The sequence below is a fragment of the Piliocolobus tephrosceles genome, chromosome 15, assembly GCF_002776525.5.
Source record: "Piliocolobus tephrosceles isolate RC106 chromosome 15, ASM277652v3, whole genome shotgun sequence".
Lineage (NCBI taxonomy): Eukaryota > Metazoa > Chordata > Mammalia > Primates > Cercopithecidae > Piliocolobus > Piliocolobus tephrosceles.
Window position 1 is genome coordinate 90,932,495 of NC_045448.1, and position 19,804 is coordinate 90,952,298.

At 41.8% G+C, this 19,804-nt stretch overlaps 1 protein-coding gene across 2 annotated transcripts in view; it reads right to left on the reverse strand.

Moving 5' to 3' along the window:
• The window catches only part of EIF2AK3 (eukaryotic translation initiation factor 2 alpha kinase 3), a 75,225-nt gene extending 56,291 nt beyond the window's left edge, over positions 1-18,934 (reverse strand). Inside the window, exons 1-2 of one of the 2 annotated variants that reach the window (XM_023194881.2) lie at positions 18,328-18,934; positions 3,534-3,663 (exon numbers count right to left, since the gene is read on the reverse strand). In XM_023194881.2, the coding sequence (XP_023050649.1) occupies positions 3,534-3,663; positions 18,328-18,632 (435 nt within the window). In that variant the 5' untranslated portion in view covers positions 18,633-18,934. The remainder of the gene's footprint in view (positions 1-3,533; positions 3,664-18,327) is intronic. The other variant, XM_023194882.3, reaches the window with a different exon arrangement.
• Between the last annotated feature and the right edge of the window lie 870 nt (positions 18,935-19,804).

Consider the following 19,804-nt stretch of genomic DNA (forward strand, 5'->3'; position numbering starts at 1 on the left):
GCCAATTTTCTCTTGACAGCTTCCCAGTACTTACAGACTTTTCTGATGAGATCAGTGGTTAACAGCAACAAATTTGATTTTTAAAAAATATTCCATAAGGAAATATGCCAATATTTAAAAGATCTGTGTAACTCAGTCAATATTTTCCAAGTTATAAAATCATGCATGAGTAAAAGGCAAGACAGACCAATGGATGTTAGTGTTCAGAGTATAAAATGTTCACTGATACGTTTTCTGATTCCACACTGCAACTAATCTTTAAAAACTTCCACTTGTTTTGGCAGAGTATTAAAAAAGAATGGCCTCAACTATTTGAAAAGGCTACTAGAATATTCCTCCCTTTTCCAACTACATTTGTATGTGACTGGATTTTCTTCTTTATGTAGTTAAATCAAAACAACAATGCAATATTTTTAAGGCAGAAGCGGATACAACTGTCTTCTATTAAACCAGAAATTTAAGAGACTTGCAAAAACGTAAAATGCCACTTTTCTCATTAAATTTTTTGTATTAAAGAATATAGTTATTATTCATAAAAATGTTATGCTATAGTGGAGTGGGTTTACTGTTATTTCTTTAATAAAATAAATGTTTTTCAAACATTTGTTTTAGGCTGGTCGTGGTGGCTTATGCCTGTAATCCCAGCACTTTGAGAAGCCAAGGTGGGAAGATCACTTGAGCCCAGGGGTTCGAGACCAGCCTGGGCAATATTGAGACTCTCTACCCAAAAAAAAAAAAAAAAAATTAGCTGGGCATGGTGGTGCATGTCTGTAGTCCCAGCTACTCAGGAGGCTGAGGCAGGAGGATTGCTTCAGCCCAGGATTCAAGGCTGCAAAGAGATATGATCACACCATTGGACTCCAGCCTGAAAAAAAGCTCTTTGGAGCCCTCAATAATTTTTTAGAGTATTAAACAGGTTCTGAAACCAAACAGTCTGAGAACCACTGTACTCTATGAACAGCCTGAGTTTGTAAAGAAAGGGAGGTATATACAAGGTGGCAAAAGGGCTTCAGAGCAGGCAGAATGGAGTACAGTCAGGCAAGCCTGGGCTCAGTTCCAACCTCATCATATATATAGCCAGTCAGCAACCTCAAGCAAATTTATTTGAGCTGCCATTTCCTCTTTACAAAATGAGACCAACGTAGTAACCTCAGAAGGGTTACTATGAGGATTACACTGTGTAAGGAGCATCGAGTATATGTTATAATGCTGGGAACAAAGTTATATCATCAGTATCTCTACATATTAAACATCTACTCTCAAGAAATGGCCCAAGAATTTGGGGTAGCAGTAAAATCTAGTTAATCTATCATGTTATCACAGCTGTTTCAATGCCTTCACTTTTTTTTTTTTCTACGAAGTAGAAAAGTAAAACCTAGATAATGCAAAGAGGTATCAGGATTCTTTTCCTGCATGAAAAGCAACCCGTGAGCTTTCTGAATAGGCTTTCGATTCAACATTTCTCTTGTTGTTGTTGTTGTTTGAGATGGAGTCTTGCACTGTCGCCTGGGCTGGTGTGCAGTGGCACAATCTTGGCTCGCTGCAACCTCCGCCTCCCAGGTTCAAGAGATTCTCCTGCCTCAGCCTCCCGAGTAGCTAGGATTACAGGCACCCGCCACCACGCCTCGCTAAGTTTTTGTATTTTTAGTAGAGACAGTCTGAAACTCCTGACCTCGTGATCGGTCCTCCTCAGCCTCCCAAAGTGCTGGGATTACAGGCATAAGCCACCACGCCCAGCCTATGATTCAACATTTCAAAGCATTCTATCCAAAAGATCTAGGATTGGGGGTGGGTGGGTGTGAGAGAGGACACTAAAAACAAGGGAGCCCTAATAAACCACAGAAAATGGTGTGAACTAAGGACAGTAAGAAAGTTGAACTGTAGTTTTAAAAACAGCTAATATAACTGCTATCTGTAAGAAAATCTTCAAATACAACTAGCTACTTATAACTCAAACACTCCTACTAGCACTCAGGTTATTACAACTATTTGCACTCTACTTTGCCATACCATGCAACTTATCTTTTTGTACCTATGTATATTTCAGTTTGCAAACACACACATGCTTTGAACCACTACAACACACTGATATTACCTCAGATGTAAGCAGCTTACAATCTTCTCATTTTGCTGATCATCTCTTATGTCTAGTTTAAAAATAAAGTAAAACATGCATACCCAAGCATAATCTCAACAGAAGAAAAATAACAAGTTTATCTTAAGTAGTAATTCACTTGAATACCATACTCAATTATAAACTTAATGTAATTTACAATCAAATTGCTATTTGCATTAATAACTCATAATACAATAGAAGTTCTCTATTCTCAAAATATATTTTCAGTATACTGAGAAATAGTAGCCACCTAAAAAGTCTACTCAGGGTTTAGCACACAGCAAATGTGGAAATTTGGCAGTGTTGTTTCCTTAAGTATCAGTTTGGGTGCACCAGAAAAGATTCGGGCTGGGTTTACTGGAAAGCACAGGAAAGTCTGTTATTATAGATGGGTCACTGATAACAGTTTCCCACTGGAAAGTTTGGTCACCAATATTCAGGTCATTCTCAAACCCCTCATGTAAGATTTTGTCTTTTCCATACTTAATATCAGCTAGGAAGCTTTTTAAAGAAAAAGACTGATGACAAAACAGAAAAAAGACTACCCTAGGGAGTGTCCTACAGGAACAACTCGATATAAAAGAAGGCCACGGGCATTCTGGAAAACAGAGGTGACTGCTTCAATGTTAGTAGTCACCACTCAAAAGATGGACTAATTCTTAAATAATTTAAACAACAGACTAAAGCTCCAGAAAAGGAGAGAGACTTCATCCATCAGAATTGAAACTAAAGGTGAGGAAAATCAGCTTCTCTTATTTAATCTCCCCCATCTGTACCCCATGAAGGCAGGCTGTGTCCTCACTTTATTGATGAGAGCAACTAAAACTCTGAGGGGCTTGAAGTCATGTGCCAGAGTAATTTTGGAAGTGAAGTCTCTTTGAATCTATGCTCTTTCCCCTCTACTATTCTAGAGCTCCAAATTATTAAGTATACATTTTCTACAAATAATCAAATTTGCCTGGAATTATATTACAAAAAAATTTCAGATGAACTCTGTTTATAATTAGGGAATAATAATTTATGGGATTTTGCAGCACAGATTTCTAAGTAGTAAAATTCAATAAAGTTTTTATTTATATTTATCTTATTATTCCTAGAGACCTTGTGATGATAATAAACAATCATTTATAGCTCAGATAATGCGCTATGCTGATATGGCAGATAGGATGCTCAGTTGCTCACTTATAGGATTAACTCATTTACTGCCCCAAGTAATCCTAAGAAGATGTTATTATCCATCTCATTTCACAAGAGGGGAACTGAGGAATAGAAAAGTTAAGTAATTGCCCTAAAGAGAGACAACCTATAAGAGGGAGATAGGCCTCAAACGTGGGCAATAGGGCCCCAAACTTCTTAATATCAGCAATTACTCATTAGAATTAAGTTTTCTAGTCAACACTTAACAGAAAATTCTTACCTCTGGTTTGCTAAGGCTGGATGACACCAAGGAACCGGATCCCACGTCCAAATCCCACTGCTTTTTACCATGATTTTCAGGATCCAAGGCAGCAATTCTCCCATCTAAAGTGCTGATAATTACTAGTGACCTGTAAATATTAAAAATATTTTAAAAATTAAACAGATATCTAAGATATTGGGAACTTATCCCACATATTCAAAAGAAAACCAGCCCATGTCCAGGCCTCTATTAGTAGAAAGGAAGAGGGGGCCTTCTACCACTTTTGCCACCACTGTCTTTGGACCAAGACAATTTCAATATGCCCTTTATCTGTTTATGTCACTTATGAAAAGCCCCTGACTCATAGGTCATCCTTCATTCCACACTCTAATTCCCATAAGGAACACAATGTCCCCTGGTATGTCCTCTTCTACCTGCCTACCTCCTGAAAGCCTTTCCCCTGAAACACTGTCTTCCCTGAACATTCACTTATCTTCTCGCTCTCATAGAAACCGGGCTTTCCCTGAGGACATCGCTTCCCTCCAGAAGCATAACCCTTGCTCAGAATGGGGTAAGTGGACTCCATGTATCTTGTGGCCATTTCCAGACCACCTTTTTCCTCTCCTCTCTGAAAATCCTCAGGATCAGACTGTTTTGTCCATTACCCCTCCCAGTAGACATCTAATTTACCCTTACATAACTAGCCCCATCCTGGAGGATTTCAGCTGCTGGTTTACTGTCACTACCTAACATATTTAACATACTTCTGTCTCAATTCTTTGGGTTTTCATTATCTGTCTACCTTGCTTCAGCTGCTCCTGTGGTCAGACACTAGACTTTGTCATTACAAATCACCAGAACCCCCTAACCACCAATCCCTCTCTTTTCAGCTCACTTCCTCTACTTCCCTGACTGCAACAAACTTCTGACCCCACCAGAACCTATAAGCACTGATACTACAACCTTCACTACCCCCATGCCCTCACTTCTTTCTTAACCAGTTAAAATCCTACAGCCCTTCATCTTAAGCACTACTTTGCACACACCTCAACTCCCTACCCTGCCTCTCATATGTCACACTCTGGAAGAACTGGTTAAAGTCAATCTTCTCCCCTTTCTTACTCCTACATCTGTGCAGTTGAATGTATCTCAAAAGAAACATACCACGTTGACTATCTTCACTTTAATTAATGACCACCAACCTCAAAAAGGCTACTAACAATGCTTAGCAATCATAACACCCTTCCCTATCTATCCATTATGCCACTGAACCATGTTAACCATTTCATGTCTCCCTGCTCCTCTTCAAGAACTTCTGATACCAGCTCTTTCAAGCTCACACATCTTGGTGACTGTGCTTCTTATTTCATGGAGAAAAACAGGAGAAATCAGCTTATTTCCCTCCACCACCTCTATCTATTCATTAGTACCTGGACCATGAGTTCCACCTTCCTTCCTGTTAGTGCAAGTGAACTGTCCACACTCCCATCTACCGCCAACACCTCCAAGTAAGCAACAGAGCTCCCACTTAGGCATTCGTGAGGTCTTGCTCCTGCAAATGTCTCCTGTCACTCCCATACCATCAATCAGTCCCTCTCTACTAGAATATTCCCATCAGCATTTGCTATAAACTGAACTTTTGTGTCCCCACCAAAAATTCACAAGTTGAAACCTAATCCCCAAGGTGATAGTACCAGGAGGTGGGGCTTTGGGAGGTGATTAGTTCATGAAGGTGGGGTCCTCTTATGAGTAAAGTAAAAGCAGCCCCAGAGACTGTCTCACCCCTTCTACCATGTGGGGAATTAGTGAGGAATCAGTCTTCACCAGATACTGAATCCGCTGGTACCTTGATCTTGAACTTCCCAGTCTCTAGAACTATAAGAAATAAATGTCTGTTGTCTATAAACCACCCAGTCTACAGTATTTTGTTATAGCAGCATTCAAACCTGCTACTATTTTCCCCAACTTAAAAACCAAACCAGATCAAACAAAATGAATCCTTCTCCCACCTCAAGCATCCAATCTATTTCTTGCCCCTCTGCAACAAAACTCCTTGAAAGAGTTGTTATATACTGTCTCTAAATCTCCTCTTCCCCTTCTACGTTGAACTATTTCTCATCAAGTTCTTGCCCCTACCATCTCACTGAAATGGTTTTTGTCAGAGTCAACAATGATCTTCACACTGATAAATCCCATGGTCAGGTCTTGCTTCACTTGACCACCCAACAGCACCTGACCAGCCATTCCTGCCCTCCAAGAAACACACTCTATATGGCTTCCAAGACACCACGCCTTTTTTTTTTTTTTTGGACTCAGTTCTATGCTATTCTCTCTGTTTCATTTTCTGGTTCCTTCTTATCTTTCCTATCTCTTAAAATAGTCTCTACCTACATGTGATTTTTTTGGTGATCTCATTCAGTCTCATAGCTTTAAATATCATCTATATCCTGGCCACTCCCAAATTTATATCTGGTTTCAGGCCTCTCCCCTGAACTGCAGACATACATATCTAACCACCTACCTGATATAGATTGTCTAACAGGCTTCTCAGAGTTCACATATCCACAGACAGACTCCCCCAACTCTTCAAATACATCATGCAAAATTTTTGCTTAGGGCCTCTGAATCTACTGTTCCTTCTGCCTGGAACATACACCTCCAGCTACAGAGCAGACTCTCCATAAATTTTTTATTTATTTTTATTTATTTATTTATTTTTTGAGACATAGTTGCACTCTTGTCGCCCAGGCTGGAGTGCAATGGCATAATCTCAGCTCATTGCAACCTGTGCCTCCTGGGTTTAATCAAGTCTCCAGCTTCAGCCTCCCAAGTAGCTGGGTTTACAGGTGCCCGCCACCACACCTGGCTAATTTTTATATTTTTAGTAGAGATGGGGTTTCCCCATGTTGGCCAGGCTGGTCTCGAATTCCTGACCTGAGGTGATCCACCCACCTCGGCCTCCCAAAGTGCTGGGATTACAGGTGTGAGCCACCGTGCCTGGCCTAAATAGTTGTTTAAAGGATGACTTGTACAGTTGTTCTAGGAATTCATTAGGTGTATTTATCAGCTTTAAAGACCATGCACATTGTAAGCACGTATAGTTATATTCCTGGTTGGGAGTACAAGATGCAACTTTATCTCTTCTATATCACTTGATGCACAATGTATACAAATTCAAAGTAAAGCCGCAAGTTGACCAAGACAGACATGTTCAAGTAAACCCATTTGAAACCCTTCAAAGAGCAATTAATTTAGTTTCCAAACTCTACACTAATTCTAATTTCGAATTTTTTGAATGGTAACTTAGTCTGATTTGTGAAAGGAAAGACCTTGCCATCCTACAAACTCAAGTAATTTTAGATAACAAACCAAAAGAGAACCATCCAACTTCTTGTCCTCCATGTCATCCTTCTGCTTTCTAAAGAAATTAGGAGTTGGTAAAGCAAAAGGATACTTTGAGTAAGAAAATTATTTTATAACAAAGAGTATAAAAATTCACACCTTGGATATGCCACTTTATAAAACAATGCAATCTAATTAATTTAGAGATCAACAGTTAACAGCCAAGCTAACTCTTTCCTAGTCCCATTGTAGAGATGTTTCATTTTTCTATTCAAGAATCATTAACCACAAATAAATGGCTGAATGAAAAAAATTCTAATTGAAACGAAATTTAGTGTAAGCAAACAGTGTTGACCCATGAAAAATTAAGGAGACCATCAGAACACTTCAAATACGATTTTTCTTTTAAATTCAGGACAAACTCTTTTTTTCCCACTTAGACATTCTATTTACAACAGCCAGAAAAAGCGATACTTTTTCTGAATATGTTGCTAGTTGTGTGCTAGAGGTATATTCAGAGAATAAAAATCTAGCTCTCATCTTCAAAACAAAAATTCAACAATAAAATCTGGATATGTGTGTCGTGTGTATGAGAACATGTTTTAATAAGTAATCGGGGATTTAATATTTAACTATTCTTTCACTGAAAACCTGTCATGAGGGTAGACTTAAATGAGTCAAACATTCTGTTTTTTGGCCCATGTGTTCTGCTTTTAAAAGTAAAATATTTTCATTAACTATTATGTTTAGGCAGTATGTGACTATTTCAGCAATATTTAAAAATACAAACACGGGCAGTAAGTATCTCACTTTTGGCTGGGTATAGTGGCTCACACCTGCAATTCCAAAACTTTGAAAGGCCCAGGCAGGAGGACTGCTTGAGCCTAGGAGTTTAAGACCAACCTATGTAACATAGTAAGACCACATTTCTATTTAAAAAAAAAAAAAATTTTTTTTTAAATTAGCTGGGCATGGTGGCGCAGGGCTGGAGTCCCAGTGACTTGGGAAGCTGAGGTGGGATGATCCCTTGAGCCCAGGAGTTCGAGGCTACAGTGAGCTATGACTGCGCCACTGTGCTCCAGCCTGGAGGACAGAGTGAGACACTGTCATGAAAACAAAATAAAAAGTATCTCCGTTTCCTTCTTAATGACTATTGATACTTAATCTAGTTCTTAGATTTGAGTCAAGTACCCTTAATTATTTTAACCCCTTGAAATGGGGATAATAGCGTATCCCCTAACAATTCTGTCAGGTATCAAAAAAAAGGTATTCCTCCTCTCTTGCGTTACAAGCCAGCTGTGGTATTCATTATGGGCTCCTCCCCACAAGCATGTCTCTGGAATGGAGGCTCCCCTTCTGCTGTGGCTGGAATTAAGAAACACCACCGGAGCAATAAAGACTTGCTACTATACCTAATCACAGTCTAAGAGAGAGAGGTGCTCATCAAGAAAAACATCAAGTAGATACATATTGCTGAAAAACAAAGGCCTCAGGCTGAATGCAGAGATGACCAGAGGATAGCAACGAGATACAGCATTTAGTGCACTATTCACAAGAGCAAAGACATGGAATCAGCCTAGTGCCCATCAGCAGTAAACTGGATAAAGAAAATGTGGTACATATATACCATAGAACTAAGCAGCCATAAAAAGATGAAATCATGTCCTTTGCAGCAACATGGAGAGAGCTAGAAGCCACAATCCTAAGCGAATTAACACAGGAATAGAAAATCAAATACTGCGTGTTCTCACTTATAAGTGGAAGTTAAATATTGAGCACATATGGACATAAACATGGGAGCAACAGACACTGCAGATTACTGGCAGGGGGTGAACTGAAAAACTACCATTGGGGCCAGATGTGGTGGCTCATGGCTGTAATCCTAGCACTTTAGGAGGCCAAGGCAGGCAGATCACGATGTCAGAAGATTGAGACCACCCTGGCCAACATGGTAAAACCCCATCTCTACTAAAATACAAAAAAAAAATTAGCTGGGCTAGGTGGTGCATGCCTGTAGTCCCACCTAGTCAGGAGGCTAAGGCAGGGGAATCACTTGAACCCAGGAGGCAGAGGCTGCAGTGAGCCGAGATCGTGCCACTGCACTCCAGCCTGGCGACACAGCGACACTTCACTTCAAAAGAAAAAAAAAGAAAAAGAAAAACTACCATTGGGCACTATGTTCACTACCTAGGTGTAATATACTATGTAACAATCAGCACATGTACTTCCTGTATCTGAAACAAAAGTTGAACTTAAAAAAAGATATGGCATTCATAACAAACACAGCCAGATGTAGTGGCTTTCCTTTGCAAACCCAACACTCAGGGAGACTGACGCAGGAGAACTGCTTGGGGGGCCAGGAGTTTGAGACCAGCCTGTGCAACATAGTGAGACTCCAAATGTACTCAAAAATACTTTAAAAATTAGCCAGGTATGGTGGCGTACACCTGTAGTCCCAGCTACTCAGAGTCTGAGGTGGGAGGATAGCTTGTGCCCAGGAGGTCAAGGCTGCAGTGAACTGTGATTGCACCATTGCAGTCCAGCCTAAGTGTTAGAGCGAAATGCTATCTTCAGAAAGAAGAAGAAACATGAACAGGGGTAAAAAGTGAAAATGAACAACTCCCAAAATAGGAAGAATATAAGGTTATTTATCTCCCCAAGACCGACTTGCCCTATTTTGAGGGTTCCATGATCAAGATGAAAAATTCTTAACTTATTCAAGAACTGAAGGAACTGCAGAGACAGCTTTTCCAGTGGAAAGAATCATAGCCTAAGTCAGACCTGGGTGTATATCCCAATGGCTCTGCTCTTATTCTCCTCATGGCTTCATTTGAGTTATTTTTTCATAGGCAAAATATGGCTATTTCACTTGTCTCAGTGTAACCCAAGTGTACCTGATCATAAAAATAATCTGGAGTGCTTGTTAAAAACCATTAAAGGTTCACATGTCTCATCCTAACAGGGAGACTGGGAGAATGTAGCCTAACAGGCACCCCAGGTGAGTCTCATAAGACCAGTCGTACAAACACTGTTTTACCTTAGCCATTTCCATAGAGAAAAATTAAATTTATGACCTGGATGAAGAAGGCATATTGAACATCTCTGTCAGTAAACACTTCAGAGACTTCTATCTCTCACTTACATTTTGCTGTAGCTTACAAAGGCATTTATTTGGATGATTCCTCAGCAAGCCCTGATCTCTCGCCCATGATCCAACTCTTGGAAGCTACTCTCAAGAAAGATTTTCAATGGTTTCCTAACTGCCAGATTCATTCCCCTCATCAGGTCTGTCCTCACAAAAGCCACCATTGTGGTCAGCTCCTCATTCTGGACATTATTCTTTCCTGGTTTCTACAGGACAAGTCCCTCCTGGGTCTCATCTATCACTTTTTTTTTTTTTTTTTTGAGATGGAGTCTTGCTTTGTCACCCAGGCTGGAGTGTAATGGCACGATCTCGGCTCAACAGCAACCTCCACCTCTCTGGTTCAAGCAATTCTCCTGCCTCAGCCTCCCAAGTAGCTGGGATTCCAGGCACCCACCACCACACCTGGCTAATTTTTGTATTTTTAGTAGAGGCGGGGTTTCACCATGTTGGCCAGGCTAGTCTCAAACTCCTGACCTCAGGTGATCTGCCCGCTTCAGCCTCCCAAAGTGCTGGGATTATAGGCATGAGCCACCATGCCCAGCCTCACCTATCATTCTTATAGCTTTCTATCTATAGAGCAGGCACTTTCCCGTTTGTACTACATGTTCTACCTAGATGGTCAATGTCCATAGCTTCACCTTCATCTGCAGTATGACAGCCCCCAAACCTGTACAGAATTTACAGTTCACCATCTCTCCCTATCCTAGTTCTGCATCTTCAGCAGGATCTACTTGTTATCACCATAACAGGCTCAGGAAACTTCTTTCCCACAATCTATTCCTGCCACTTAAAAGCGTAGCCATCCATCCTATTACCTAACATTTAAATCAGACATCAACTCTTTGTGCTCCCTCACCCTCTACATTTAAACAACAGCCATGTACTCTTAATTCTATTTCTGAAGCTTCTCTTAAATCTTTTCCGGCCGGGCGCGATGACTCACGCCTGTAATCCCAGCACTTGGGGAGGCCAAGGCGGGTGGATCACCTGAGATCGGGAGTTCAAGACGAGCCTGGCCAACATGGTGAAACCCCATCTCTACTAAAAGTACAAAAGTAAGCCGGGTGTGGTGGCATGCGCCTGTAATCCCAGCTACTTGGGAGGCTGAGACAGGAGAATTGCTTGAACCTGGAAGGCAGAGGTTGCAGTGAGCTGAGATTGCACCACTGCACTCTAGCCTGCACAACAGAGTATGACTCTGTCTCAAAAAATAAAATACAATAAAATAAAAAAATTTTTTCCTTCTTTACTACCACAGCTCTTGCTCTAGAAGATTCTCACTTCTCATCAGAACACCTTAAAATGCTTTCTAACACATTTTCCTGCCTCAGGTTTCTTTCCCCTCTCTTCTTCCCACAGTTTTGTTTCTGTAATAAAGATCTGAGAAACTTCCAAGGTTCCTTGTGCCCACTGAAGAAGAAAGGTCACACTGCTTGGTGTGGCACATAAAGCTTTTCACAATCTGGCTTCAGTGTACTTTCCTAATCTCATTTTTCTGCCTCTTCTGCCAGCCCAATACCCTCTCCCCTCTCCTTCCCAGCTCCACGCTCCCCACTTTCCATGGGGTGAGCTTTTCAAAAGTTCTCATCTATATTTTTCCCCATGTCTTAAAGTATTCCATTTGCCAAATGAACACTGTGTATAATAAATTCTCCCATCTTTAGAGGAAATACTTAAGAACCAATCAAAATATTCAACAGTTCTTTAAAGAACTGTAATTACTATATAAGGTTTTATATAATTCTAGCTCAAGGCAAAGGAACTTGACTTTTTAATGTACCTTCTATTACATATTTAATTTCCATTAGGTTATTTTAAAATACTGGCAGTCTCATGGATCCCCATTTTTATCTTTGCAGATCCGTAGGGGTCCTAGAGCCCTGGCTTAGGAACCACTGCTCTGTGCTCACTATACAAACTCCCTGCTCTGTGCCCTTGCTCACACTATTCTGTTGCCTACACTGTCCTTGATATTTTTCTCATTCTGGGGCTCAATAACTTGCCACTTCCATTCTTTTCACTCTAACACTACTTTTATGTCACTTATCATCCATTCGAGGACAGTTAATTCTTTAACACAATGATCTGTCAGGCTCGGAGCTTCCTAAGGAAAAGACATCTACTCTCAGGGCCTAACAGTCCTGGGCCCCAGTAAAACTAAATAAATGTTTGTTGAATGAATAAACCTTGGTAGGACAAACCTATTACCTACATAAAACAATCACCAGCAAAAAGGCTGAGAAGATGGGAAAAGATGTGATTTACCTAAGGTTATGCACCAAATACAAAATTTTGAACAGGAGCAGAAATTCAGGTTAACTCTGTTATTGTGTTAACTGTAAGTTTGCATAAGTGGCAACTACTATATTACGACAATGTGCAGTTTTTTATTCCTCTCAGAAATCTCATAGATGTCGTTCATCCTGTAATTGCTCTGATTACGTCCTCGATCCAGGAGAAATGACTTTATGTCACAATGAATATGCAATAAAAAAAAGAAAACCTGGCTGACTTAAGTTACCCAGAACACCTGCCTATTTACAGTTAAAGTTTATCAAATTCTGATAAGTGTATGCTAAATTTCTTCATAAAATCATTTTAAAGGAACCTTACTTCCTGTGGAAGTTTCCAATGTGAAAGAAGAGAAGCAGGTGACAGGAGAATATTGTATAGATTGAATAGTTTCTACATTAACAACTGCTTATTTTAAAATTTCAAATTTCCTTTCTGGGGGTTGAGGGGAGGGCCGTACTTCACAAAACTACAAATGTGATTTGGTTGAACCTGTTTTTTTGGTGTAGCTGAGAATCCTTTACCCAAACTTGTGCTCTCACTAAAGGAGGCATATGTACTTGTTTAGAAACAAACTAGTACTGATTGGACTATACTTCCTGGTCCTCACCTACGAAGTAAATCTTCAAGTCAAATCTCCTTTACTAAACATATGACAAGACTAGCCATGCCCGAAATCATAACAAATATATCAAGAATTACCAGCTATACTTTATAACTTTGGCATATCAGCTAGACCTTAAAGACATACAATCTAAGTTTTCAGTGGTACGCGTTTAACATGAGCGTAACAGATATCCTTTTCCTGTTACATTAAAACATTTTTGAAAGTATCTTTTCTACTTCATTCTATAATTTTTTTTTTCCTTTTTTTTTTTTTTTTGAGGCAGAGTCTCACTCTGTCACCCAGGCTGGAATGCAGTGGCATGATCTCGGCTCACAGCAAACTCTGCATCCTGGGTTCCATTGATTCTCCTGCCTCGGCCTCCCGAGTAGCTGGGACTACAGGCGCGTGCCACCATGCCTGGCTAATTTTTGTATTTTTAGTAGAGACAGGGTTTTACCATGTTGGCCAGGCTGGTCTTGAACTCCTGACCTCAGGTGATCTGCCTGCCTCGGCCTCCCAAAGTGCTGTGATTACAGGCATGAGTCACCACACCCGGCCCTATGAAACATTTTTAATCAAAATGGTCATTTACAAATAGAATGGAATTAAACATACACACACATTTATCTCCTCCCCTCACATTTAGCTCTGCAACTTACAAGTTTTCTCCTTTGTATTTTAAAACAATTTGTAATAAAAATGTATTAGAAGTTCCCCTCTTACAATAAAGGACAAAACCAGATGGAGTTATCAGGCAATGTTTAGGGAGAAAAGAGACATGCTGAAGCTACAGCTCACAGCAACTGATAAAGACAGGTCCTCTCTGCAATCTGGAAGATGCCTATGAACGCAGGGGCCTGAGATCAGATAAAAAGCAATCTCCCATCCCTGTCCACATAGTCTAAGCACAGTCCTGGCATCAATTAAGCTAAAGACAATTGTAGACACAAAGGATAGTTCATTACTTGCCTGAAGTATATTTATTTCAGCTTATTACTTGCTTTGAAAGCTCTGTGTAAATTCTTCTTTAAAGGTGACAGTTAACTGTAAAAGTCTGGAGTTGGGTGGGTGAATAGGAACAGGACTAAATGACTGAGCTTCCTTTCAACATGGTATTGTGATTTCAACATGATTTCATGTGATTCAACATGATTTCAACATGATTTCAACATGGTATTGTGATTTCAACATGGTATTGTGATATGCTACTAGTAGCATATGGTCCTAGTAGTTAAAAAAAAAATCAGAAAAAATGATTATAAATCTGAAAGTCTGAGGAAGACCAGATTTCTGTATCTTTGTTTCACATCAGATCACTTTGTAAAAGGACAGGAAAAAAAAAAAGAGAAAGTATTCCATCTTACATTTACAAATATTTTCATGTTATCTCATTTAATTAAAAAAAATCAGTTTACAGATGCACAAATTGAAGAAGCACCAGAGATTAACGTCAAATTTAGAAATACTTTTTTAAGAGAAGAATTAGAATCAGAGGAAAAAGGAACATGTACTTTGCAAATTAGTGACAGTTAAGATGAAACCAGTTCTTTAGAACTTCTGAGATTGTCAGAATGACTTCCCAACCCATCCCAAGAACCCCAAGTAACACTTTGCAATTTGCTACTTGTGTTGAAGTCAGAAGACTGGTAACTCACAGAATTCCATAAACATATGTAAAATCTAACAGTGAGGTGATGAGACTTTCTTCCCAACTTTCTGCAATGACCATCCCACTTAAATATCAACTAATGTAATGTTTAACAGAAGAAACGTGGACGAGATTGGTACCAGAAAAACAAGTTTATTTTAGCTAACTTCTAAAGAAAATAAGTAGCTTATTTACTCATTCACATACTTGATATGCAGAGTAAGCATTTAGAATGAAACCTGAAAATTCCATCAAGAGGAAAAAAATCAATGAACTGGTGAATCTCAGATTGCTCCTTGAGTATCAAAAGACAACATGCAAAAATAAAGATAATTCCGTACCTCCCTCTTCTTAAAAGTTTTGCCAGTACTGCAGTTCTTCACAGCTGTTCATAATAAAAGGCTTGGTTAATTCAAATCTGTTCCCCTAATACTCCTTGAAACAAACAGAATTACTGGTCTATTATTACTGAACTAATTAATATTCTCTGGGTTTTTATCTTTTTCTAAAGAGCATTTAGAAAAAACTTTTATAAACTTTGCATATTTATCTCCTGTTGACTATCAACTTATTCAAGGTTTCTCAAACATTCCACACTATCTTAAGTCCATGCTACAAGTCAGACCCCAAAACTGGGTCTTATCTCTTCCTAGCCAATTCTGTTTGGTGATCATGTATGCTCTTCAAGCCAAAATTCCTATTTTCACTGCAATTTATGAGAAAGAAATGATCCTCCTTCTTGCTAAGTGGATCTTCTCCAACTACCTTCACCTCCTCATCTGTTCCTTTCATTTTCCTTTTTCTATTCTTTTTCGAGACGGAGTTTCGCTCTTGTTGCCCAGGCTGGAATGCAGTGTCACGATCACAGCTCACTGCAACCTCCGCCTTCCGGGTTCAAGCAATTCTCTTGCCTCAGCCTCCCAAGTGGCTGGGATTACAGGCACCCGCCCACCACGCCTGGCTAATTTTTTGTATTTTTAGTAGAGATGGGGTTTCATCATGTTGGCCAGGCTGGTCTCAAACTCCTGACCTCAGGTGATCCACCCGCCTTGGCCTTCCAAAGTGCTGGGATTAGAGGCGTGAGCCAATGCGTCCAGTCCCTTTCATTTTCATTCTGTCTACACAGGCTCCCTCTTTTCAGCACATAAATAAATTCAGAGGTTCCTTCTCTAAAAATTACCTCATCAGTGAGGAAAGGAGGGAGTGGGGCAGAAAAGCCTGAATCTTTAACCTCTTGCAATTTGAGTACTGTCTCTGCTGCTTCATTTAAATTCTTTAAGTGTGCTCATCACCAAATCTCTTTTTTCTCAGTCCTCCTCCTATACCTCCAACCTAGCCAGCTGTATTTCTGTCTCCTTTGCCGGCTCATCTTCCTTCCTAAAATAAAAGGCATTTCCTGAGGTTTTCTCATGAGCCTTCCCTTTCCCACAACTTCAACTATTCATATTTACACTGCCCTCTCACTGGCTCTAGTCACTCATTTCCACCCGCCTACCTAATGTCTCCCTCTGGATGTCCTGCCTGCAACTCCGAGTCACATGTCCAACACCAAACCCCTTACCTTTTCTTCCCTGCTCCTTAAACCTCTTTTCTCAGCTTCTGGCCACACAGTCTCAATCGCTGGACAAGGGTACCAAGAAAGGAAGAATGAATTCACTTGCCAGGAACCTAGTTTTTGCATCAAATAACTCAACTCTGTCCCCTCTGTCCTATACTACTTTATACTAAACCTCTCATCTGAACTGCTATAACACTCTCCTTTTGTTATTCTTAAGTTTTCAGTACACACTATTGCTAGAGAAATGTTCCTCAGGCGTAATTTTGATCAAGCTTGGCACTCAGGATACTCTACCCAACATTTCTCAAACTCTAACGTGCATGTGAATCACATGGTGATCTTGTTAAAATGCAGACACTCTCATTCAGGGAGTGTGGGGTGGTGCCCGACACCGGATTTTTAACATACTCCCAAGTGACCATGATGCTATTAGCATCAGGCTGTATACATATACACAGTCAGCTCTAACCTATTTTTCTAGCCTCATCTACTTCTCCCTGCCTAGCATATATATGTGCATGTCAATATCTCTTACATACATACACACATACACAAATATACATATACAAAATGCTTTCCAAACATAATCTCCAGCCTCTGTGCCTCTTGCTGTTTCCTCAAGTCCAGTGGCTGTCCATTACAATTTTCCCATTTTTCAGGAACCAACACATTCTGCCACAACCTTCTCTTATCTTCTTACCTATCCCGACTCCCATACCTCACCTAGTAGAATACCACAAAAACCCTGGGACATCCCTGACACTGGCACTGTTTCTGGTCTATAATGCTGTTATAGATCTTCTCGTTTCATCCTTACTGTTAGACTGCACACTCTCCTGGAAGGCAGGAACTACCTGCCTGACCTCCCTCACCCAGGGCATCCTTGGGCTCTTGTTAACCAGTAAGTACCTGTTGAAGTGGATTTGAATTCTAAGAAAAACAAAACTCTACTTCAAGTAATTCATTTTGAGCAGGAGCTTCAGAAATTTCTTTATGATAAACAAAAACACTCTTCCAGGAAAACTGAGTCATTAGCAAACCTAAGAAAACTTTGTTTTATATATATATATAATATATATTATATATATATATATTTTACAAATGTTTATATATTCAAATGGTGCCTAGAGAATTTTGGTACCTATCCTATTTATAGTAGTCTCCAGATATATAGATCAAAGTTCTAATATTAATTTAAAATTAAATCTAACTTGTTATGATCTAGTAATGACTATATTATAAGTCTTAAATATGTTCCAATCCAGAGCCCAGCCTTCCCTGGTTTAATTTACTTAATGCTCCCTTTAACACTCCATTTATAAAACGGGACATCACTTTCTCCACGGGTGTGATAAGATTGGCTGTCCCAGAAATTTACTGTTAACATGCCTTACATTGTGTCTAGACTTTGAAAAGTGCTTTAAAACAATCACCTTGAAGCAACATTTTTTGAATGCTGAGAAACTCAAAGAACACCCTATATTAAATGCTTATACAGTAAACCCCTTATTCAAGAACCTAACCACGGCTCTTAGGTTCAAGAATCAATATTCAAGAATCTGACTACAGCTCTTAAACTTTAGCGTGCAAGAATTACCCGGAGTTCTTGTTAAACATGCAGATGCCAGGCTCTTACCCAGGGAATGTCTGATTCAGTAAAACTGGGGTGGGCCCTAGAAAACTGTAGATTTCACCAGCACCCCCAGGTGATTCGGATGCAAGCGTTCTGCAGATCTCAATTAGAGAGACACTGATCTCTATCCTTGTCTGGGTGCACTACAGAGTTGTGTTTGAAGGAAAATGCAGACGTCTTTTGCTAAAGTCCTTTCTCAAAACAGCTGTTACGCCAGCACAGACAGGAGGTGATGTGAGTAAGGAAAACGAGGGAAAGGTTCCTTGGAAGATAATCGATGCTCGAAAACAATGAAAGAAGGGAAGTGGCGTTTCTTTGCATCCCTGGAACTCCATTCTCCCGCACCTGCGAGGATGCTGCTCTCACCCGACGGCCAGGACCAGGCGCTCGGGAGCCGAGCCCAGGCAGGTCGCTGGCCGGGGGATGGGAGGGCGTCGTGGCCCCGCGCTTGTCCCCAAGTCGCCAGGTGCCCTCCGCAGCCGATGGAAGACGCCCGCCCGGGTCCCGGATCTCCGCCCCCTGACACGGCATCCTCAGCAGCTCACGCGCGTAAACAAGTTGCCTCCCCAGGGTCAGCAGCCCCTCACCTGCCGCGCGGTCGCAACTCTGCCTCATCGTCTGGTTCCGGACTCCGCGGCTCCTGCTCGCCCGCGGCCGCAGGCAGCGCCTCAGCGTCCTCCACAGTCACCTCGGCCGCAGCCACGGCGCCCGCCGCCGGTACTCGCGTTGCTGAAGTGGGAGCAGCGGCCGCCCCGAGGCCGAACGCCGCCTCCGCCGTCGGCGCTGGGAGGCCACGGGCGCTCCCCGCGGCCACCGTCCATGCCGCGAGCCCCAGCAGCTGCGGCAGCAGCAGCGCCAGTACCAGCAGCCCCGGGCGGGTGGCGCGTTCCATCAGCGGCCCGCCCCGCTCGCAGGCATGGAGGCGCAGCCACTGGCGCCTGCCTTTCCCGCCGCTCGGAGCTCTCACCAGGGCAAGGACGCGCTAGGGACACTACCGCCGCCCCGATGGCCTGGACAGCCAGCCGTGTTTCCCTGGCCACGTCTCAGCCCGGCCTCTGCCGCTGCCACCTGAGTGACAGCCTCACTCGGACATCGCCCATTGAGCAAACTTTCCGCGCTTCTGCTCTCTCATTGGCTGCAGCCGCTGCCACTCTATGTTCCCAGGCTGGCCTTGTTGGGGAAGGCGGACTTTCCCTGGTTGTCAACATCGCACCTACCAATCAAATCGTAATTTCGTCGTTCGAGGCCCGTCCCTCTTCCGGACGCAATTACCAATGAGAAATGCCCCTCCCCGACGTCTTTTTACCTGATTGGTGTGCTCATCAGTTCCCGGAATATCTTTTCTGCAACAGATTGGCCATCGCGGTGGTTGGCCTCGCCCCACAAAACAAGGCGCTGGAGAAAACTTGAAGATCATTGGTGGAAGTGGATATCCCTCAAAGGTCTGCGCTAACTGCCTCTTGATTGGTTGGAAGCGGCACTTACTACGTGGCGGATTCTGACTGTGAAGAGGACGGTCCCAAGTGAAGGGATGGTCCCAGGTGAAGAGTGGGAGGCAAGTCCCTTGTGACCGGCAGGAGGTCGACCTTAGAGGAGCTGGCATTGTAGCTCTTCTAAAGCCTAGTCTACTTAGGAAGGCAAAAGCGAAGTAGGAAGAAGTGGCCACAGAAGTCGTGTGGCCCCTAGAAGTGGAAGGGTAAGGAGGGTGCAGGAGGTGGGTCTACGTGTGGCCGCAACGGTGCTCAGAAGTCCGCTTGTTAGAGATGGCAGTGACTTGCGACAATCCAGTCTACCCGACACGCCTCCCGCCTCCTTAGGAACGGGAAGGAGCCCCGGCCCAGTGCACTGACGTAGTTTGCCTAAGATCACATAGCTGGTTGGTCACAGAATCATGACTTTAATTCTGACTCTGACCTGGCACGCTTTGTACCTCACCAAAGACAGTGATGAAACTGGAAAAGGGCAGAGTGGAGAAGATTGGAATGTTCAGCCAAGGCATTTGAACTTTTAATACTGCAAGTCAAGACTTCCTAAAGATTTTTGAGCAGATGAGTGAAGTGATAA